General features: G+C 37.1%; 1 protein-coding gene across 4 annotated transcripts in view; it reads right to left on the bottom strand.

Moving 5' to 3' along the window:
* Positions 1-24,400, bottom strand: part of TRAPPC8 (trafficking protein particle complex subunit 8) — an 83,451-nt gene extending 59,051 nt beyond the window's left edge. For 2 of the 4 annotated variants that reach the window (XM_019986715.2, XM_019986716.2), the window contains exons 1-6: positions 24,093-24,400; positions 17,140-17,334; positions 7,723-7,812; positions 5,165-5,339; positions 2,853-3,006; positions 627-720 (exon numbers count right to left, since the gene is read on the bottom strand). In XM_019986715.2, coding sequence (XP_019842274.2) covers positions 627-720; positions 2,853-3,006; positions 5,165-5,339; positions 7,723-7,812; positions 17,140-17,334; positions 24,093-24,249 — 865 coding nt within the window. In that variant the 5' untranslated portion in view covers positions 24,250-24,400. Of the gene's footprint in view, positions 1-626; positions 721-2,852; positions 3,007-5,164; positions 5,340-7,722; positions 7,813-17,139; positions 17,335-24,092 lie in introns of those variants that run through there. The other 2 variants (XM_019986717.2, XM_070778770.1) reach the window with 1 other exon arrangement.
* Between the last annotated feature and the right edge of the window lie 290 nt (positions 24,401-24,690).

The raw sequence follows: 24,690 nt of genomic DNA, 5'->3' as shown, positions 1-24,690 counted from the left end.
TTGCAGCATTACTACCATACTGCTTAAGAAAAGAAACAGTATTGGAACCCTTTCTCTTACTGTATGTCTTAGAAGTCTAAGACAACGGCATTCAAGTTTCCCCCTAAAATCAGGACTTGGGTTAATTACATGTAGAAAATTTTAAATTCATGTAAAAAAAATAGAAATATTAAAAATAGAAAATTTTTAATTCATGTAAATAAATGAAGAAAACAGTGTTAAAATACAAAAATTATTTTTAAATAGCACAACTAACCAATGAGAAAAATTATAACAAAAAATTTTAAAGCTGTCACTATCCAAACTATAATTTAAAATACAAAAATAAAACTCAAAATTACGTGAACAGGGGAATAATTAATGCTACATATCATACTGTCCCTTGTTCTGTACCAAAAAAATTTTTATGAAGTTTGACTTATTACTCTTATAAAGCAAATTTTTAAATATCAAAAACCATCAAACTCAAATAACTCAATAAAAATCTTCAAAGGAAAAGCTAATCTGACCATTACCTCTTTTCACTATGAAACTTTCCCCCATCTTTTACATATAAAGATTAGCATGCTTTAACAAGAGGGCTATTTTCAATCAAAAGACAAACTTAAGAGAAAGTATATCAAGACCTTTGACTTCGTTATCTAATCCATCCAATGAAAGCAAGTTACTATCAGAATTCTTATTTGAAGTTATAGTACAAGGGCCATCTTCATATGATTCCTATCAAAATAAAATATAAAAAGTATTAACGGTTATACTTAATCATGTTTAAGATATCACCAAATTTATCAACTATAGTAAACCTCATTGTTTTTTTGCTACAGCAAAAAATGTCTAATTCTCCAAATTCTTAACTTCCATGTATCATATTCTATCACTTAAATCCACACCTACTATATCCTTATATTGTTTCACATGCACACTACCCTAATTCTTCTGAATTCAAGTTACTTCTATCTGTTTATCTGTTTATATGTGATATGCACATGCCTATATGAATCCCTGTATATGCAACTATGTAAGGAATAATGGCAAGACAGATGGACTACTGGAGGGGTAAAAAAGGATGGTATGGAATCCCCTGGCTCATGGATGCAGTATTAATAGCCTGGAGTGCATTCTGAATACACAGAAGTTTTGGGAAAATATCCAATGCAATGTTTACTTGTCCAAAGGGTATTGGTTTCAGCCACCAAAACAACTTAAAAAATGTCCAGACTACTCCATGAGCCCACTAATATCATGAGGTTATTATTCTGAGTGCCAGACTTTGAGAAAAATATATAACCTAGAACTTAAGGGGAAGGTGATCAGGATAAGAAATTTACTAGAAACAACATTTAAGAAAGAGTTGAAAAAAATGGTATATTAAAAGACATGAGAGTTCTGTTCTATATTCTGAAAATCATCTTAATGAAAAACTGACATGGTCCCTATAGGATTGAGTACAAGCTTGATCCTGAAGCTGCTTAAACATGGAGCAGGTCACCTAAAAAGACAGTGAGTACTTTCAATAGATGAGGTCACTCATAGATTTAAAGGAAATTAGAGCATCACAACAACGACTGGATCTGACAACCATTAAACTATCCTCCAATCCTGAACTTCTAGAATTCTAAGCCATAGGATATCTATAGCTCTGTCTTCTGTTAAAAGTTCTCCAACTGCACAATCTGACCTATTATGTTCCCTTTCCCAACCTTAGATGGTTAGATTCTAAACTGAGTATTTCAATACTATTCCTATTCTGAGTATGGTCCTGAAACACTATTTAAAGCTCTTCTACCTCCAACTGGTTCTTTTTCTCTCAGATATTTTCCCCCAGCATTATCTTAAAGAAGGTCAACAATCATGTCAATGTTAAAGTTGAGTAAAATTGGATTTAAAATTTCATATATAAACAGATTATTAAACAATATTTCTATTAGAACATCAAAATCTACATACTTTCTAATTCATATTTCTTAAAATAGTATCACATAAAGTATTTAATGCAGCTTAGTTATACAAAATATAAATATATTTTCTATTCACTTTAGAAATCTTCCTTCTAAACAAAAAATAGTCAACTCTTGATTTTCTGAACTAAGTGTTTAACTTGCCATTCGACTAGTACCAAGTGGCATAAAATTCTATCTTAAAAGTTGGAAAGAACGTGAAACTTTACACCCACCACACACCAGCCAACAGACAGCAATTAACATTAGTCTAGAAATCAACATTAGAAAAATTGATTAGGAAGAAACAAAACTTCCTTGAAATTCAAAAGAAAAGGAAATCAAAGGAAAGTTAGGGAAAAAAGCCCACCCACCTAAAAAAGTATGAGCTCCAAAAGGTGGCCATAAGAACAGCATGTTGAAAATGAAGGAAGGCAACCCCCAGAGCATGTGGATAATAAAGAATTGACTGTAAGCATTCATAATGAATTTAATGTGCAAGCCAAAAATTCTAATATCTACGTGTTTAGTCAATCTAATTCAATTCTTAATGTATAATTCACTTTTCATCTTTTTTTTTTTTGCCACACCATGCGCCTTGTGAGATCTTAGTTCCCCCCTCAGTGGAGGCGCAGAGTCTTAACCACTGGACTGTCAGGGAAGTCTCCACTTTTCTTTCATCTTTCAAGAAAACAATTAACACTGATATTTATACCTGAAAGGTATACACAGAAGGGATTACTGCGAGTAAAAACAGCTTTTGAAACATTAAGAGCTCGCATACTAGTGGATCAAAACTAGCCAGATTCCATAAAGTAACTATTAGTAATTCTACAAATTCTACAGTGCTGCCATTGGCCATAAAACTGAAATACAGCTTTTGTGGTTTGCTTCATTATTGTTTTTTACATATACCTGGTTTTGAATACTATTTTTCTGGAGATACTGACTCCAAGGATCTGGTATCTGTTCATCTGATGCTCGATTAGATGTTCGAGAATTAATTTTAAGTAGATAGCAACCCTGAGTTCCATATTTCTGTTTCATTTCTTCATAAATTGACTCAGCTCTAAAATAAAAAATGGAAAAGTTTGTAGCCAACGAAGAGAGGATCTTAGGCAATAATAGATATTAAAATAATACAAAAACCATGAAAAAAAAATAGTTCCCAAAAAAGACATTAGAAGTAGCATAATTTTAAAAATTAAAACAAAGTTCATGATTCTAACTGAAGTTTAGCTAGCTTGGTTATCACCTTAAAGTACAGTTACCAAAGTACGTCTTATGGAATAAATTTTGCAAAAATACTCATGTTATTAAAAAAGAAAGTTTCAGTGGTCAAACTAGTTTGGGGAACTACAGTAATCAAGCCAACCAGTTTCTTTGCAGCAGATCACCCCTGAGTCTTCCATTGCTACTGTGTACAGTGAATTTCCAAAGAGTGGCTTCAAACTTATAAATCAGAAACTCAACTATGTGGACTAGCCTTCAGGAAATACAACTTTGTGAAATTCTGCCTTAGATAACAGATACTTATCAAAAAATATAAGTGCTAAAATAGATAATTATAGCATCCCCCCCAAAAAATCATCTTTTACTGCTACAGTTTACCCTTCCCTAAGCAGTCTCCAAAGAAAACACAGTTTAGAAGAAGAAAACACACACACACACAAGAAAAGCAGTCAAAATACTTATATAAAAATACAACTTTTTTGCTTGGTTTATTATCGGCTGGACCCATGAGCTAATCTCAGATGCAACAAAAAGCAGTTGATTTCCTTACTTTTAGTTAACTAGACTTGACAGTTGGTAAGAGGTAAGATAATTCAAATAAGTCAGCCTAAGAATCAAATAGTACATTCTAATGGAAATGAAATTTTGGTACATAGAGCTAACCTAGTTTTTCTCCCTAAACTCATCAGCTATCTGGTGTCAAAAAACATGTGGATATAGCCCATTCAAATGCAGATACTAATACTATACAAATAACAAAACTAACGAATAATTAAATCCTACTACACACTGTAAAATTAAGGCTGGTTAAGTAAAACAGTTATAAATTTGTATAAACACAAAGTATATGTGTGTGTATATTTACTCACGTACAATAAACATCTACTTGCTTTACCAATGACACTGTTAAGCATAAGAACCACTGATCTAATAACTTTAATTACCACTTAAATATCTACGTTATAACCATTTAATATGGAAGGTATCCATATTCAAACAACTGAAACTAATAAACACCAGTTCAAATTATTCCTATTTATATAATACACTTTATCCAAGAGGTTACAGATTATTTATGATGTCAAAAAAAAATTATAAAGGTTAGTAATCCTCAGAACAATTATCTGGTTTTATCAAGAAAACTTTATTTTAAAACGATGGCGTGTGCTCAGAACAAGGACAAAAAACAATTATTTAACTGCATATTCTAAACAGCATCGACATAAGAGAATAACAGTTTGAAACAAAAGATTAATTTTGATCAATATCTTGAACCAAAAATCAAAATAAACTGCAAAGCAACAAAAAGTCTTAATGCATTTATTTTTAAGCCTTTTTTGGACATTTAAGTTTCCCTCTTAACAAAAAAGTATTGGGTGTCCCATCTTCTCCCCAATCCCCACTGGCCAGAAAAAGCCACAAAAGCAAAACTGTTTTAATATTATCTTTTTCCAAGAACTCATCTTTAAAGATAAGCTATACTCTTATCCCAAACATAAAAGGACTATGGCAAATCACTAACAAAGAATATTAAAGGGGACATAAGAAATAAGTGTGTGGATGTTTTTTTGAGACTGTGAAAAACATCAAGTTTAAAAATATAGTTTAAAAATATAAAGTGTTAAGAGTGAAGAGTGAAAAAAGAAGTGCCTATAAACCAGGAAATGAAAAGTTACAGGAAAACTGGGAAAGGGACAAGAGAAAAAAATGAGCAATAATAATATACAAAGTAAGAAATACAGCTAAGATCTATAGATATAAAATGGCAAGCATTCGTGAACAAAGATTAATAGACATACATTGAAGGAAAAGCTTGGATAAGCATATGAAATAAAATGATGTAGCTGCTGAATATAACATCAAATAAAAGATTGAGCTAATTTATTAATTTTTACTTTCTTAGATGAAAAATATATCAAAAACTTAAGCCATGTCCAAATTAATGTTAACTCATTTGACAGGAAATATTTTACAATTAAAAAAATAAAACTTACCTCTGTTCATCTCCTGCACTTACATCATGTAAAAGTACATAATATTTAAGTGTATTTGGTATAAACCACTTGGGGTAGGAATAGTCATTATTGTGCTGAATTCGATGTTGTTCTTGTGACAATTTTGAAAACTGTTCCACAGGTTCAGCTTCACCAGAGGATGCCACCAACATACCTTGTAAACCACATTAAGGTAATTATCACTTATCACTTAATAGTAACTACTATCCTATTGAAACAAACTGCAAGCATGTGTACAAAGAAGGCAATGGCACCCCACTCCAGTACTCTTGCCTGGAAAATCCCATGGACCGAGGAGCCTGGTAGGCTGCAGTCCATGGGGTCGCTGAGGGTCGGACACGACTGAGCGACTTCACTTTCACTTTTCACTTTCCTGCATTGGAAAAGGAAATGGCAACCCACTCCAGTGTTCTTGCCTGGAGAATCCCAGGGACAGGGAAGCCTGGTGGGCTCCTGTCTATGGGGTCGCACAGAGTCGGACACGACTGAAGCGACTTAGCAGCAGCAGCAAGCATGTGTGCATACTCAGTTGTGTCCAATTCTTTGCAACCCACCAGGTTCCTCTGTCCATGAGATTTCCCAGGCAAGAATACTGGAGTGGGATGCCATTTCCTTCTCCAGAGTAATCTTTCCGACTCAAAGGTCGAAACTGTGTCTCTTGCATCTCCTGAACTGGCAGGTGGATTCTTTATCACTGTGCCATTTGGAAGTCCAATAATTAATATTATTCTTTAAAAATAAATTTAGGGAGGTATTTTATGAGCTAAAACAAACAAAATCTGATGTTTACAGCTTTTCCTGAAAGCATAAAATAATTTCTTTGACATTTCTAAGTAATTCAAGGTTCTAAGTACTAAAGGTATCTTGTTGACAGCTGTTTAGATCACTTATATATACAATAAGGAAATCCATGAAAATAAAAACGGACAATATGAAAACTGTCCAACTATCAACATAATGAAAACTTCTGCTGAGTCTTGATCCTCTCCATTCCATTTCAGTGCAATTTCATACTCTGTCCCTTCTCAACTTTTCTCTGTAACCACGTTAAAAAAAAATGAAAGTCATAACTGTGAAAGGAGGTTAATAGCCATAAAACATGTTACTAAAGGAAGGAAAGCTGTTTCTAAATCTGAGCTTTTGCATAAGCAGTTAATTTTGAAAGTAAAAGGGTTAGTCACTCAGTTGTGTCCCACTCTTTTGAGACCCCATAGACTGCAGCTTGCCAGGCTCCTCTGGCCATGGAATTCTCCAGGCAAGAATACTGGAGTGGATAGCTGTTCTCTTTTCCAGAGGATTTTCCTGATCCAGGGATCAAACCTGGGTGTCCTGCATTGCAGGCAGATTCTTTACTGTCTGAACCACCAGAGAATTTTGAGACAATCAGCATAAGCAGTTAACACTGACAGTTTACATTTTTTCTTTCTAAAATCACTTAAAACATATTAAGCATGAAATGTGCAAGTTGGATGACAAAAACTAAGCATGCTCTTAGTATTCTTATTTTTTAATCAAAACTTAGCTCTAGGGGTACTCTTTCTGCCCCCTTCTGATGCCTATGTCAGAAGCTTTCTCTATCTCCTTTATACTTTAATAAAACTTTACTACACAAAAGCTCTGAGCGATCAAGCCTCGTCTCTGGCCTCGGATTGAATTCTTCTCCTCCGGGGGCCAAGAATCCTGGTGTATTCGCGTGATTCAACAACAACCTTTCATCTTGGGGGCTCGTCCGGGATCCTTCAGGACAAGGTAAGGATGCTTGGAGCTTTAGTTCTTTGTTTAGCGAACACGTTTTCTGCTGTGCTTTACTAACTCTACAGTGTGCTTGTGTGAATGAATGGCATGCCCTGCGTGAAACAAGTAAGGAGCTCTGCTCTGTGGTTCCACGGTGATCTCATAGGGCTTATGGCAGAAACCTGTCGGGGCGTTATACCGACCTGCCAATGCCAAGAGGCACCCAATGTCTCCTTCGGGAACCGACCAGAAATGGGCAAAGCGTGTGGACCGAACTCTCCTTTCTCGGTCAAACTTTTCGGTCTCTTTGACCATTTCATAACGCCTTGGGAATTAGAAGTACTAACCTAATCTATCAGATCATAGACTTTCAAGGGACTTGTGATCTATACTGTTACTGTGTACTGTGGCTTAGGTCCCAAACTTGGATTGGTAGTCAAGAAAGTGTCTAGCCTCACTAGGAATCGAAAGTTCGGAAGCTAGATGGAGCTCTAGCTCCCAGAACATCTCTGAGGTTAAAGGTTACTCAGATTGGGACTGCGATGGGTTTTTTTTTCTTTGGTAATGCTAGCTCTTAGTGGATCAGAAGAGGCTGTAAAAAAAAAAAAAAACAAAAAAAAACAAAAAACTTAGCTCTACCAGTCTTGAAACTAGGATGCTATTTAACAAGGACAACAAGAAAACCTGAAGCATATCAATAAAAAATAATTTTTACATCCTCTCAACAATTTTGTGTTTATGTAACTCTTTCTGAGATTAGTAACTTCCAAATATTTTAAGAGAACATAAAAGTCAAAGGATACATGCTAAATAGTGATTCAGAAATTCATGATCTGACGCTGGCATCGACTGAAGAAAGGTCTCTCTGTAAGACTCAAACCATGGAGTAGTAGCTAAAATTAATAAAGAAAAAGTTAAAACTGTTCAGTAGAATCAGTTTACAACAGACCACATTTCAAGTTCATATTCCTGAAAGGTATAAAACATCATTTCTAGCAATAAACAAGCATTTTTCACATGTGCTTTAATATATATATTGATATACATACATGAGCCATACAAATATATTCATACATGGCAGTACATGTACTTGCAAAAATAAAACTGACCTATTCCCAACCTACACAATGATACCACAGTTTATTTATTAATGATTTCAGTATTACCTATGTGAACAACCAGATTTTAAAACTACAGTTTTCCCTTCCACTAGCCACGCTGTTGTAAGTAGCTCTTTCTCATAAATGGCATTATTTCTGAACAGCGGTCCTCAACCAACAGCAATCGTGACCCCCAGGGAACACCTGGCACTGTCTGGAGATACTGTGACTTGTCACAAATAGGAACAAGGAGGAGTGCTACTGGCATCTAGGGAAACAGGTCAGGAACGATGGAATAATGAGAACATCCTACGCTGAGAAAAACGGGACAACAATACCCCCCACACACCCCACTCCAACACCAGCAAAGAATTATCTCGCTCAAAACGTCAATAGTGGTGAGGCTGACAAACCGTACTTCATAATGTGATTACTCGAGTCAGACAGCAACTGAACCTCTCCAAATGGAATTTCCAAACATACTTACCTCACGATCAAATACAAAGATGTGTATTTTTACTTTTTGTATACATGTATGTGATGTGATTCTTAAAATGTCAAATCTCTCTCACTCCATGCTAAGCATTTTACATCACAACTATTCTAACTTGTTAAAAACCTGAATTTTGTTAAACTTGGTCATTTCATTAGGTTTAAGCAGATTATCTAAATCACAGTTTTACTAAAAGGACACTCTATTCTCTATTCCTAGTTACTTATGTTGACTATAAAACCTTACGTACTTTTTGTTTTATTCTTAGAATCACGGAAAGCATATCAAGTATATTTTCTGTTTACACTGTAACACTACATTAAACTGGGACGGGTGAAATAATAAAGCTATTCATCTTAACCAAGTAGCATATCCAACCCAGTATCATATATACAGAAAAACTTTAATTCCAACAAATAGATTATGAGAATAACCCATATTGTTTAGAAGGATTAGTACTACAAAAATTTCATGTTTTCTTGCTACAGAAGAGGAAAGATATTCCCAGAAATAGTACTCTCTCTATATATATACACACACATACACACACATACACGAAAAGTGGCATAATTGGAGAATGACACAGACTAGTCTGTTACAACAGGAAACCAATTTTCTTACTAACCAGTAAACATCTTTCCCCTAAATCAGTCAAAATGAGTCTCTATCTTGAAAATTAGTTTTTATTTTCACTCAGTACCAATGAAGAGAAAATATATAAATAAATAATGAAAGATTTGGTTAGATAAGAAATCGCCACAGATGGTGGGAGAAATGGCCTTATCAACTTTATTTTTCTATTTTCCTTGCTGCTTCAACAATGCTTAGATTTAACAAGTAACAGGTAAGTTGTAGACATATGACAAGGGGTCTGTTTCACAGTGGGTCTGGGAGTTCTGAATAAACAAATTAGGTCTTCCAAAATAGCTATTCATTGCAACATTTCCTGTAATAAAAGACTAGAAAATGCACGTGTCCACCAGGAGGGGACTGGTTAAGTAAACTATGGTACACACACTGGATGTGCTATGGAGTTTTAAGAGAAAGGGGAAAATCGCCACATGATTACTATGAAGTGCCCCCAGGATATATTAAGTGAAAAAAGACAACAGCAGAAAAGTATGCAATTTTGTGAAACAAAGGGAAAAAGAAAGAGCCACACGTGATTTAGTTTACTCTGTCAAAGAGAAATTACAGGATGAATCTAACAAATGGCACCATGTGTAAGACAAGGAAGAGATGAGAAAGGGGAAGGGCCTGGAGAGAAGCTAGGCCTCTGTGAATACACCTTCTTTTATAGTTTTGACTCTGCAACTGTATGTTCCAGATAACAAAACCTAACCAAAAAATAAATCAAAAAGAAAAAAAGCATGCATACACATGTAGGAGTTCTTAAACTGAAATAATACTTTCTAAATACTGGTACAGGAAAACACTGGGTACTCAACATAGAATACAGGAACAAAGGAAAATTTTCTAAATATATATGGCAGAAGTGGGTTTTATCCTTCAAGTCGGTCACATTCAGGTTGATGAGGTAACTTTTTCCTTCAGCCACATGCCTCCTTGAAGGGCTAATTGATTAGGGCATCGTTCTCTTTCTGCTTTTTCAAGCAACTTTTTTGCAGAACGTAGGGAAAAAAAGGTGGTTTTTTTTTTTTTTTTTTTTTAATGTTAACATAAGACTAACATTTAGTGACACTTCTCATCCCTTAAAAATTCTCTTGTACATATTTTGGAATGAAATCAGTATTTTTCTCATATTTCTTTCCCTCTCTACATGTTCTGTTTGGAACTGAAACAGCAACCATGACATCCTACCAGTTAAAGTTTCTCTATGTAGAATATACACTTCCCCTGGTAAGAAAGGAAAGAAGGCAGCCAAGAAGTAAAAAAAAAAAAGTAATGCTCTATCCTCCACTCTACAAAAGGCAGCCCTCTCTCTCTCCCCCCATTTCTTCTTTGTTCCTTTCTTAGTGCCAGTAACTTGGCAAACAGAGTTGTGTGTGCATGCTTAGTCGTGTCCAACTCTTTGCAACCCCATGGACTGTAGCCCACCAGGCTTCTGTCCACAGAATTTCCTAGGCAAGAATACTGAAATGAGTTGTCATTCCCTACTCCAGGGGATCTTCCGGATACAGGAATTGAACCCGTGTCTCTTGTGTCTCGTGCACTGGCAGGTGGATTCTTTACTAATGTGCCACCTGGGAAGCTGAAGTTATTAGTGTTCAAATACGTATCTAACAAGGGCTGCAGGCAGTGAGATAGACCTACAGCAACTCTGGTCTTCTTTCTATTGAAACCAAATACTATCATTAGTGATCCCAAACCTGCAAGTGAAAAAGACTGGCTACCCTAAACATAAACATCACCCATAAATCACATATTTTCCCTCTCTAATCATTCACAAACGTTGAAAGTACCAGAAAACCACCATTCAGGCTAAAGAAAAAGGCACTAAGAAATATTACAAATTCCACATAATGTTTGCACTTAAGACTTTAACTTTTGATAAACAGTAGTAGCACAATAATATCTTCCCAAATGAAAATATTCAAGTAAGGGAAGGAAATATGATAATTAGATGTATAATTATTTAATTCAATAAGAGTCTCAAGTCAAAAATATTTGACACTTGTAACAGTGATTATCAGAATATATGGTTTAATTCAGAAGACCTGAGACTACAAAAGCTACAAAAAACTAAAACCAGAACTTTTATATAAAATTTATGAGCATTTTGCAAAATCAAATAATCTTAAATAATATGAAGAGCTAAGAAATACTAACCTTGTATTTTAACAACACCCTTGAGAACTATCCTTGAAGAGACTATTTCTAATCAAGTGTTTTCTAAAAAAAAAAAAAATCAGCAAAACTCAAAGTATTCTAAAGAGATGAAAGCCATGATTACTTATGTCCAATAATTAAATTTATCATACATCAGATTTTTTTTAAAAAACAGATCAGTCTTTTTGAAACTATATTCCTTTTAACCCTCAGTATATCAAGAAAAATAGACATTGCATTTACTATCTGGATTTAACAGACGCTTGATATTTTATTGTATTTCTAATTCATTTTATAAATTATTCACAGAATTAAGAATAAAACCAAAACAAGCTTTTTATAAATTTTAATAAAGCAATCTCAAATTGTATTCCATCTATTCCCAGTTTCAAAGGTATGTACCTCAATTAGGCAATGTTTTTTGAATGTCCATCAGCTATTATGCACAAACCTAGAACACATTCACAGTGTAAATATTGATTCCAGATTTAAACACATGTCTAACAACTTCTAGTTTATCATTATTTCTGGTTTTTCTTGCACAGCCAAGGTGCAACATTTTGGAAAAACGTGATGGCTCAAAATTTTGCTGAAAACAAAAAGGTCATTTTATTTTGCTCCATCACTGTGAAGCATTTTCATTCTTTACATTTTTAAACAGCAAACACAATGATTAAGTTAATGAATTTTCATTTCTACATCATCTGATTCCTTCCAATTACCTTCATACACATGCCTGACACTTACAAATTTTATCAAGTAAATTGTTACACAAACATCATAAAAGATGAAAGAATATGGTCATATGTCCTTTAATAAAATGGAACGGTCTAGGTTAGCATTTCAAAATATTATATGAAGTCCTTCCTGTTAAATTAAGTCCTTTCTGTTAAACTGGGTGAAAATACTGTATTTTCTTTTTGTTTTTAGAAGTACATTGCTCACTCATCAACTCTTGAGTTTGAAGACAACTGTCCTAGATACTGTCATCTGAAGACTCAAAAGATTGGGATTTCTATATAGGATCAATTTCACCCCTGTCATCAGAGTCCAATAAGGTAAGTAACCACTAGCCACATGTGGCTCTTGGGAACTTGAAATGTGGCTTGTCTGAATTGAGGTGTGCTGTAAGTATAAAATACACATAAAATTTTGAAGACAATACAAAAAAAAATTTCCATTGATTACATTTGAAATGGTAATATTTGGGTGAAAATTAAATGTATTATTAAAATTAATTTCACTCATTTCTTTTTACATTCTTTTTCCCCCCTCTCGGCAATGCGACAAAGTTTGTGAGATCTAGTTCCCTGACCAAGGATTGAACTTGGGTCCCGATAGTAAAAGCACAGAGTCCTAACCACTGGACCACCAGGGAATTCCCTATTCTTACATTCTTCATTGTAGCTACAGAACACTGAAAACAACGTTAAGTGGCTCATTTATTTCTACTAGATCGCATTAGTCTGAACTGCCATATGTCACTGCATTCATCTTCTAATTTGTCTAGTAACTGTGAAAAATTGTGTATTTCACTGTCAATTTTCTTTTCTTTGTCAATATGGACTAAAAGTCCCCAAGTCTCAATTGTGTTCAATAGAGAAAAAAAAAAAGATAAAGATGATGACTATGAAGATGTTGTCTCCAAACTTCTTTCATAACTTCCTGAAAGAAGATTTAGAACTGTGGGCAATACAAAATTTCAAACTGAAGGATGATATAACAGTGATTTTGTTCACTATTGCATTATCCTAGGGAATTTCATTATTTCTGGACTTTCTTATAGTTCAAAGTAACTAGTATTGATAAACAATTCCCGGGACGAAAAACAGAAAAATACTTCAAGATACTAGAAAAATAAGAGCAATGATTTCCTATTTTGCACTACCCACATTTTAAATAATAACCACTTTTTTAAAAGGTTCTCTATGCTTTTAAGCAAAAATCTTTGGAAAGACATTAAAGAGTACTTAAACAGCCTCCTAAAACACTGTTTACACATGACTATTCACTGAATCTCATGGTATCTTACAGAGTATTAGTAGTTAACATAAAGCCAATCAGAAAAAGTACACTACATACTGAAAAAGGGTGGAAAATATGTTCTTCCTTCTTACCAAAACAAGGTGCAGCCCAATTTATACTTTTCAAGGTCAATGCCTGAGTTTAGCAGATAATACTGTAAATCAAGAGTAAATACAATAGGTAATAGATAAGAGATAACAAAAGTTATCTCCATTTTAGAAAAATTAAACAGACATGTTAACTGAAACAAATACAAAAAAGTAGTACCTGAGTGGAAAAAAAAAGTAATAGACAAGGAGTAGACTGTGAACAATCTGGAAAACTGAGACCACCAGAGGAAATACCTGTATATAATGAGGATTCTTTCAATTCCATCCTTATGTCTCTACAATTACTACACCAAGGAACACTAGCTTTAATTGACCAATCTGATGAAGAAATGGCACTGTGAAAGCTAGGCTTATGAGGTAAGTATCTAACATGTATTTCATAAACAGAATGGGTGAAAAGTATAATGACTCACATTAATGGTAAAACTAGAGTATTTCTAGACAAAGAATTAATCTTACTTAAAATGAATAAAACCACTCAAATCTCCAAAGAGTATTATTCTAACAGAATTTTATTAAAATGAATTCAGTACTTCAGCATCTCACATTCTCAGTCTTCAAGACCAACGTAACAATAAAGCTAAAGGGAAGTGCCTTAAGTAGCAGAGAAAGAAGCTAAAGAAACTGTTTTCTTCTGAAGCTTGTCCTAACCACTTGAGATTCTTTTTTACAGTCTGCCTAAAGAGAAGGAAATGGCAACCCACTCCAGTGTTCTTCTTGCCTGGAGAATCCCAGGGATGGGGGAGCTTGGTGGGCTGCTGTCTATGGGGTCACACAGAGTCGGACACGACTGAAGCGACTTAGCAGCAGCAGCAAGGAGTTTCAGACATTCATTCCTCAAAAATTTCACCTTCCAAAACATCAATCTTTTTTAGGAAGACACTGGAGATGTCCTTTACCAAATCAATGAAATACACCTAAAGATATGAATGAGAGGCTACAGAGAAGGGAAGGAAATCTCCAGGATGGCAGTTGTGGAGCAGGTCTTGGAATGCAGCCAAACCATGACAGAGTAGAACAGTGTTTGAAACTTCCATTTCATTATATTCCCTCTCCCCTCCATCCCCGCCTGGTGAGCTTTTTAAAATATTCTTCTAAATGTTCCTTCTCCCCACAGAATATTCTTACGTAATACCACAGATACACTATGTATCCATTAATGTACTGTGGTTCTTTGGAGAGTCACAAATCACTGTAGTATATATTTTTTGTCCCCCAACTACCAAATTTTCACCCCCTTGAGCAATGCTTATCATTTCCTATTGAGAATACGTGTGGAGTAGAAAGAAGACATTAGGAAGGAGATCTTAATAAATGGATTATCTCATAAATTAATCAAGGGGAAAATCTTACTGAAGGGCTACTGGAAGTTTGAGAAACTAGCAAAAAATACGAAGAACTCTGGGCAAGTTGTTTTTTAAAAGGTGATTAACTAAATCCTGAAAAAAAAACAAAATGCTGTATAAAAACTAACTTAAAGCCCAATATTTGGCTCAGCAGTGAAGAAGTGAATACTTAGTACTGCCAACAGTGAGTATTCACCGAAAATTATAAAAAACCACATTAGGGAGATGGAAGAAGGGGCGTACTTAAGCTAAATCATATAAAGAAAAATCAATAAATAAAAAATTTTAACTAAGCCATAAACAACCACATAAAAATACTACTTAGAAACACAAAATGAATACCAGAGAAAACCACTAAAAGTTGGTGGGGCAGGGGTACAGAGAGCAGATTACTGTTGCTTGTTTCTCTTAAGTCTTTTCAGCATTATCTCTGTTTGTATTGGGCTTCCCTGGTGGCTCAGACAGTAAAGATTCTGCCTGCAATGCAGCAGACAAAAGAGATGAGAGTTCAATCCCTGGGTTGGGAAGATCCCCTGGAGAAAGAAATGGCAAGCCACACCAGTATTCTCACCCGGAAAATTCCACAGACAGAAGAGCCTGGCCTGCTACAGTCCATGGGGTCACACAGAGTCAAACAGGACTGACTGACTGACACTTTTGCTTTCTTTCTGTGCATGTATCATTTTAATAAATTTTTTTTTCCAACTCATTTTAATAAATTTTTTAAAAGTAAAAGGTATATGAGCTTTGGAGGTCAGGAATGTATCTGCACTATAAAAAAAGATAATTTTGAAAAAATAGGATAGTTAATTTCTCTCTGTGCCCCTCAGCACTCTGGCATATTAGATATGCTATATCTCTATTATAATATATTTTAAGATACTATAAATTAGAATGTCTCCTAATTATTGATCAGGTTATGAAGTTACATATAGCATCTTATCTCAGAGCAAAGCATAATAGTAAGAAATCAATAAATATTTGTTGCATGAGTAATAAAAATGTTAAAGTCCCTATAAAATAGAATCACAGGATTAAAGGTCTAGAAGAGGCCTTAAGAAGTAATCTAGTCAAATTCTCTCATCTTCAGAGAACAGAACTGATTCTGAGTAAGTAACTGATTCAGATTATCCAACTAACTATAACTAACCCTGGCAATGGTAATATAAAAACCTGGACACTCTGGCATTAGATTCAGTGCCTTTCCTTTCACACTTCAAATTTTCCACTGATGAGAGAAATAATTCAAATTCCATCACTTTCTCCCCAAAATACGCAAATCCTGCCTCATGAAAATAAGTTATGTCAGGAACTGCTTAAAGTACATATCCTGAAATGGATTCCTTTGATTTAAAGATAACCAAAATTTTCTTAACTTAATCTTATCAAGGTAACTTACCTTGTTGGAATTAAAATGACATAGAAAGAAGAAAAATTGTTAATTTTTAAACAATGTAAATCTACAAATATTTCTAACTATACAAGTGCAACCAAGTAACTTCACGATCTAAAACATACCTCTTAATTTCTCTTTGTATGTTTAGGAAAATCTTCAACTATGCAATTAGGAGGCATTAATATAATAGATTATAAGTTATACTGATCTAAGATGATTATTAGGTAGCTAAAATAGCCTAATTAGATGACGTATGGCGCATGCAGAAGCTAAGTTCCCTGCCCAAGGATCAAACTCATGCCTCTCTGCAGTGGAAGCTTGGGAGTCCTAACCACTGGACCACCAGGAAATTCCTAGATGATGTACTTTTCATTTTTCCCCTCTAAAAATCTATCCCATGTCCCCCCATCAAGTCTTTTCTACACTAGCAAAGAGTCACACCAAATACTGCTAACTCACTTCACATATTATTATAGTTTCACCTACCAATTTTATTATGAAAACATTTACCAGTCACATCAGATTAGGATAAGTATTTATATACTATAAACATTTCCTCCATTTAACACTAAGCAAAATAAAAGATAAAATAAAATGAATGCTTTTACATAATCATTGTATTACTAATGTCACAAAAGAATAGCTTTTTTGTCTACTGTTGGTTCTTTCATTCAAGAAATATTATGTACATGTTCTAGGAATTAACTTTACAAGTAGAACTACAAAAAAATTATTCATTATGAAAATGTGGAATCACGTATTTCATCGTTATTTTAATGGCTGCCTGCTTACTTGATTGTAATCTCCTAAAAAGCAAGGACTTGTCTTCCACATTGTATTCTCAGGCTCACGCACTCAGCAAGTACTTAAGTGTGTGTTGAATGATTTCCAAATTACAGAATTACCTTTTCTAACAAAAGAAATGTCATTTAAAAAATAATAATAAACCTTATTACATACCACTGAGGTTGAGGTCATAATCTCCTGCTGTTATCACATTAGCTACTAATCCTTCTGCAGGCTGACTGCCAGAAACCACATCATTCAAGAGTTTCCGAATGGCTCCAGGCTGAGGTGGCTGGGTGGTAATGTTGCTTACAGCTATCTTCAAGTTTTTAATTACGTGAAGCTGATTATTGGGATCTCTCATATGAACTAAAAAAAAGAAAACAAACTTGAAAGTAATTCTACACAAAGTATAACAAGCCAACAATTATAACAACAATTAAAAAGAAAAAAACATGGGTTAATGATTTACAAACAATGCTCAATTTGGAACCCAGAAATTCCAAGTGTAACAGTCTTCCAAAATACAACTGACTTATAGTGTGCTACAGTCCACAGGGTCCCAAAGAGTTGGACAGGACTTAGCAACGGAACAACAACATTCCATTACACACCACAGGGCTAGCTAGACAGTCTAACCTTCCTCGCCGGTACCGCTACTGCTCACAGCTACTCTACCATAGGTCTTTTCCTTCCTCTTACCTTTGGAATTGACAGGGAGGGCGTCTCAGGTGGCTAGTGGTAAAGAATCCACTAGCAGGTAAAGAACTCCTGCCAATGCAGGAGACATAAAAGATGTGGGTTCAATCCTGGGTTGAGAATATCCCCTGGAGGAGGGAGGGCATGGCAACCCACTCCAGTATTCATGCCTGGAGAATCTCCAGAGAAGCCTGGCGGGCAACAGTCCATACGGTCACAGTTGGACATGACTGAAGCAACTGACCACGCAGCACGTAACCACCATCCATGTGGTGGTGGTGGTGGTTCAGTCGCTAAGTTTTGTCCGACTTAGCCGGCAGGCTCCTCCGTCCATGGGATTTTCCAGGCAAGAATACCGGCTGCTGCTGCTAAGTCGCTTCAGTCATGTCCGACTCTGTGCAACCCCATAAACAGCAGCCCACCAGGCTCCTCTATGGGATTCTCCAGGCAAGAACACTGGAGTGGGTTGCCATTTCCTTCTCCAGGGGATCTTTCCAACCCAGGGATCAAACCCCCATCTCCTGCTTGGCAGGCAGATTCTGTACCACTAAGCCACCTGGGAAGCCCAACCACCATCCATACCAAATCTCTTGATTCTCACTTTACCCTAAGGCTGGTTCAAGGCAGTGTGAGATCTATGGTATCAAAACTGAAAATCAGGGAAGAAAAGGCATTAAATGCTCCACCAGGGTTCCTCTGGTTCCCTGACAGAGATGCCTGCATTCTCGGCCCCTGTTCTACTATCATAAAGATCAATGCCCACTCTAGTGTGGGATGCTGATAGTAGGTGATGCTGTACACATATCCTAACAGGAGGTATATGAGAACTCTGTATCTTCCGCTCAATTCTGCTGTGAATCTAATAGGGCTCTAAAAAACAGAGTCTAGTAAAAAGGAAGAAAACAAAAATCAGTGCCCATATTCCTTCTCCTAACCTAATAAATACCTCTGGTCTCCTCCCTACTACAGGCCTTGTCTCAGTCTAGATGATTTATAACCAGGGCTCAGAGCTTCAAGGCCAGGCAAGAGGTTCTTAGGCAACTGTAGTAAGACAGGGCTCATGGTGCACAGTAGGAAATTTAAGTATATTTTTTTCTTATAATCAGACAAGATGATTGGCTTCCATGGTAGCACTAGAAGCAGTCCATTGTATAGATTAAGGACCCAAATCCTGGAGTCAGACTTTACCTGAAATGCTAACCCACTACTTTTAACTGGGTTATCCTAAACAACTTTTAACCTTTTCCATGCTTCATTTTTTTCTTCACCTGTAACATATGAAGGAAATAACCTACTTCACAGGGTTATTTTAAGAATTTAAATGACATATTGTTAGAACACAGTAAGTGTAAAGCACTCAGCAGAGGCCTAACACATGAGTACGTAGTTAGGATGGCGGCAGCACATATAACACCCTGTTTCAAGTATGTTATGGATCATCATGTACCAACACAGGGCAATTCTTAGAAAACTGACTTTGCATACCTACCCACTAAAAAATGACATTTTCCTCTAATGGGAAATGCTTTATAATAACTTTTAAGTTCAGGTCCGCCTAGGTTTTAAATAAAGTTACATCCATTAAAAACTGTCTTAATTTCCAGTGTGTTCTCTCTCAGCTGATGTCTATATTTTCAATTAAAAAATATAAGACAAAAAGCTTTTAAAAATACTACATATGACATGAATATGTGTATTTGTAAAACTAAATATATGTACAGAAAGTATACACACAAATTCCATTATAATGATTACCTATGGTAAAAGCAGGAAAGAAATGGGACTAAGGAAGGGTAAAAAGGTGAATTCAACTTTGTTTCTTAAAGCAAAGAAAAAGATACAAAGCAAGTATGACAAGATTCGCTGGCTCCAGGTAGCGGCGAGCTGGATGCTTCTTGCATTCTTCTGCATTCATCTGTAATTGCTCGTTTTCTAAATGATTTAAATAAACATACTCAAATTCCCTAATTAAACTTCTCAGCTGGTCTATGAAAGAGAAACCAAAAAACATCAAAATACTATGATATATTTCTGATTTTTTAGGATACAAGCTGTTTCCTTGAAGTTAATCCATAACTGTCAAATAACATAAGCAACCATTATGTATATTAAATCTCTCTTAAAATTTTAAATTGACTCTGGTATTCTTAAGTGTTAACACAAAAAAGTTATTCTACTAAGAGTTGTGTCCTATATTCGGAATGGGTCGTTATTGGGTAATCTTATCAATAATCCAGAAATGAGTCAATATATGGCAGCCAGCCTCTGAAATAGCACCTGATGATCCCGATATTTCCCAGTATATGCTCTCCCACATCCCAGGATGGATATGTGTGACCAATGTTCTTGCTGTTTAGTTGCTAAGTCATGCCTGACTCTTTTGGGACCCCATGGACTATAGCCTACCAGACTCTGCAGTCCACAGGATTTTTCAGGCAAGAATACTGGAGTGGGTTGCCATTTCCTTCTCCAGAGGATCTTCCTGACCCAGGAATCGAATCCATGTTTCCTGCATTGTAGCTGGATATGTTACTAGAGCCACCTGGGAAGCCCATGTGTGACCAATGGAACACAGCAAAAACTACTGTGATAAGGTTATAAGAGATAAGGTTACTGAGATAAGATTTTAAGAGTATGGCTTCCATCTTGGGTTTTCTCTCTGATCACTCCCTCTAGGAGAAACTTACTGCCAGGTTATAGGGACACTCAAGGAACCTCTGGAGAGGCCCATATGGCAGAGAACTGGGGTCTCAGGCCAACACCCAGTGAAGAGGTGAAACAACAACTGTAGGAGTGAGCTTGCAAGTGGATCCTCCAGCCCTAGATGACCACAGCCCCTACTGACAGCTCCAGGGCAACCTCAAGAGACAACAGTCCAGATAAGCCACTCTCAGACCCCTGAGAAAATGAGGGATACAAGATGCTTTGGGGGCATCCCTGGTGGCTCAGTGGTAAAGAATCTGCCTGCCAGTGCAGGAGACACGGGTTTGATCCCTAATCCAGGAAGATCTCACGTGCCACAGAGTAGCTGGGCCAGTGTGCCACAACTGCTGAGTGTGTGCCCTAGAGCCCAGGAGCCGTGACTATTGAAGCCTGCGCTGTAACAGCAGTAGCCCCCTGCCACACCTAGAGAAAAGACCCGTCAGAGCCAAAAATAAGTAAATAAAATTAATTTTTAAAAACGCTTTTGTTTTAAGGTGCTAAGTTTCAGGGCAATTTATTACATAACAATTGATAAGTAATACACTGGAGTAGCACAAAATCAGCTTAATAAAGAGAAAAGCAAGAATTAAGAATGATTGACAAAAGCTCTTAAATCACACACACAAAAATCCCAGAGCTTCAAAATTAAATAATTATATTAAGGCTTTATTAAGATTATAACGTCACAAAAGGTGACTTTATATAGCAAATAACATCTCAATTTCAGGGTGAAATTCAGCTCCACCACTGCCTTACTTTTATAGACTGCCACATATAGCTCCTTGAAGCAACATTCACCAGTACGTGCTGCCCACAGATTATTGGCTGCTCAAGACCACTGTTTCTGAAAACTCAACTTCATGTTCAAATAAATCTGGTAAACTAGATTACACTTTTAAAACGTCTCTTGACAGTAGGTGTTCCCAGAGCTCTTAATACACTGCTGCTGCTGCTGCTAAGTCGCTTCAGTCGTGTTCGACTCTGTGCGACCCCAGAGACGGCAGCCCACCAGGCTCCCCCGTCCCTGGGATTCTCCAGGCGAGAACACTGGAGTGGGTTGCCATTTCCTTCTCCAATGCATGAAAGTGAAAAGTGAAAGTGAAGACGCTCAGTCGTGTAGGACTCTTAGCGACCCCATGGACTGCAGCCTACCAGACTCCCCCATCCCTGGGATTTTCCAGGCAAGAGTACTGGAGTGGGGTGCCATTGCCTTCTCTGCTTAATACACTAAATGACACTAATTCTCCCAAATTCACGCTTTTTAAGCAAACTTACTCGACCACAAATTTTTTTCAGGAAACATACATAACTGGTGTTCTACAGAATTATTTTGAAAAATAATGACATCTTTTATCTTTACGTAACACATAAAACTTTCCTGTATTAAAAAAGAAAACCTCAGTTGCTTACAAACCACACAACTTCCCCCAAACTCCATGCCCTTGCTTAAGAAATCTTTTTTGACTATCACATATCCATGAGATAGGAAATCAGAAATTCCTTTCCCAGAATTCAAGATCCTTCCTCATCGAGGCCTTTTCCCTTACTATCCTGTACTGAAAAGGGAGTTTTCCCACTGTTCCCCGACCACTCAATTATCATTTCTACCTTAGTCCATACCATTCTAACATCATCTCTGTTCTCAAAAGGGAGTGCTCATCCTCTTCCGTTCCAACATCTACCTATTCAAGTCTATCTCATTATACTCCATCCCTAAATCTTTTGCAGTCTACACAAGGAAAAGAGTAAAGATTTCAGCCTCTATTCACTGCACTGTCCAATACAGGAGGCACCAGGCACAAGTGTCTACCGAGCACTTCAAATATATCTAGTCCAAACCTAGGTGTTGATATAAGTGTAAGATGCACACCAACTTTCAAAGACTTAGCAATAAAAAACAAATGCAAAATAGCTCATTAAGTTTTTTTATACTTACTATCTGTTGAAATGACGTTTGGAAACACTGGATTAAATAAATTATTATTTAATCTCCTTTACCAATTTCTTTTTATCTTTTTACAATGTGACTACAAAGTAACTTCAAGTTACGCATGTGAGTCACACTGTTACTACTGGAAGACACTGCTCCTGCCTGTGAACAAGTGAGTCTAAACATTAACAGGAGATAAGATGATTTGACTAAGAATACCTTGTCTTGAATCACACTGCCTGTTTTTAAATCTTTCCCACCTGTATAGGACTGACCAAGTTAGTATCTCCATGCCTCAAATTTAAAACGTCCTCAAACTTAAAATGGTGTTAACAATACCTTTCTCACAGGACTCAAGACAAACTAAAAGAGAAACCCTAAGTATATACATCAGTTAGTGTTACTATTCTTTATTAACAGAGCAGGAAAGAGCACTCCAATCATAGGCAAACTTGCTCCTCTGTTTTGTTTTTTAAGAATTTAGAATGTAGAACACTTTGTCATTTTTGTTGAGTTAGTAAAAAATACTGCAGGAGATGAGATGGATGGCTAAGGTACAGGCTGAAGGAAATTCAAGAGTTCTCAACCTGTTTATTTTGGATAGCTCCCTGTCTCCTTTAAATACAGAAGTAAACTTATAATGGAGGTATTCTCCCAAAGAATACACACGTGTGGCCTGTAAATACATAAAACTTATGGCACAGCATTTGTGTGTGTGAAGAAGTCATCATAACCAAGTAAACATCATTGTCGTTGTCTTGACAACCTTTATTACAGAACCTTTTAAAAGTCTAAAACAAAAATCTTACCCATATTTTTCAATGTTCTGTTTGCAAAGTACAGGTAAAGATATTGATTAAACCACACTAGGCTATTATTACGCTTACTTTTCCCTAATAAAGAATCTAAAGCTGGAGAAAACAGGTAACTCTTCAATAAAAGATATTTCTCCTGTTGATTAAACTTTTATCTGGAAAAAAAAAAACACCCACAAACTTCAGGACTTTTCCATCCCTATAAATCTAGATAACTGCCACTAACTCGATTAAATTATTGTAACTACAACTTGTCCTTATTTCCTCATCCATCAGGCCAAAAAAAAAAAAAGCTGTTCCAAGTTTCACTATTATACCTTTTATTTGCTTGAGAGGTAAAGTAAAATTCTGGATACCTAGAGAAATGTTTTCAAAAGAAAAAAGTAAAGTAAACCTAAGTCTTGAAAGGGATACGCCTCACTGCTAAAGAATATAATACTTAAGGCAACTTTGAAAACCCAGTGTAACTCCCAGGGGAAGACGATTCGTCTTCTTTACTAAGACCTCATTGGTCTAACAGCGAGCATCTTCTTAGCCTGACCTCCTTGCAACTTCCTAATTCCCTCCCTACGGCCCTTGAGAACAGGCTCAATGCCCTTCTCTGCGGCTCACGTTTTTCTTTAATTACCCAACAGTGTTCTTGCCTGGAGAATCCCAGGGACGGGGGAACCTGGTGGGCTTCCGTCTCTGGGGTCGCACAGAGTCGGACACGACTGAAGCGACTTAGCAGCAGCAGCAGCAGCAGCTCGTTTGTCCGGGAAGTGCCCGAAAAACTGGAGGTCAGAACCACGTTGCTGTCTTGACCATCTCTTTTACGGAACCTCCTCCAGCGGCCACTAAAGACACCGTGGGGCCCCAGCCCGACGCCACTCTCCCGGCTCCGAGATGTAAACACCGCCCTTCTCTTCCCCGCCCGCCCCCAACTTCCCTCTCCCGGCCCCGGCTTTGCGGGAGCTCAGTGCAAAGGGGAGACCACATACCCTCGGAAGTGAGGCGAGAAAAGGGCTTAAGCAACTCCGCGAAGCTAAGGTGATTGAGACGAGTAAGCCGCTCGGCTTCGTCACTACACAGCGCGGCCACACAGGGGACGAAGGAGTCCGGGATGAGCTCCTGCACTGATTGTACACACTGGGCCATCACAGCGGCAGAGGCAGCGGCGGCGTCCGCCCTCCGGCCCACTCTCGGAGGCTGATCCTGCGGCTGCAGCAGCTACCGCCGCCGCCCGCCGGCCTGGCCCGGCCGGGCGGGGCCGGGCGCTGAAGCCTTGAGACCAATAGAACGAACAGACGCTGCCGCCTTGGCTCCCGGAGCACCCGCCACCGACCCCTCCCCGTCACCGCCGCTCCTCAGCGCTCGCCCCGGCGTCCTCGCATTCCACCCTGATAGGTGGAGACGCCGGCAGTCGCCAGTTAGTCCTCTCGACGGCAAAGCCTTGGTCACTGCCGGACTGGAACCGCCATATTGAGGCCGAACCCTGACCCACCGGCGTACTTATCCCGGCAGCCCCCGCGCTCGCCCCTCACGTGACAGTGTTAAAGTCGATAGGGGCGGGAGAAGAGAGCCTTGAAGAGGGAAGGA

The sequence above is a fragment of the Bos indicus genome, chromosome 24, assembly GCF_029378745.1.
Source record: "Bos indicus isolate NIAB-ARS_2022 breed Sahiwal x Tharparkar chromosome 24, NIAB-ARS_B.indTharparkar_mat_pri_1.0, whole genome shotgun sequence".
NCBI lineage: Eukaryota > Metazoa > Chordata > Mammalia > Artiodactyla > Bovidae > Bos > Bos indicus.
Note: the sequence above shows the minus strand (reverse complement) of the source record. Positions and strands in the feature narration are given on the sequence as shown.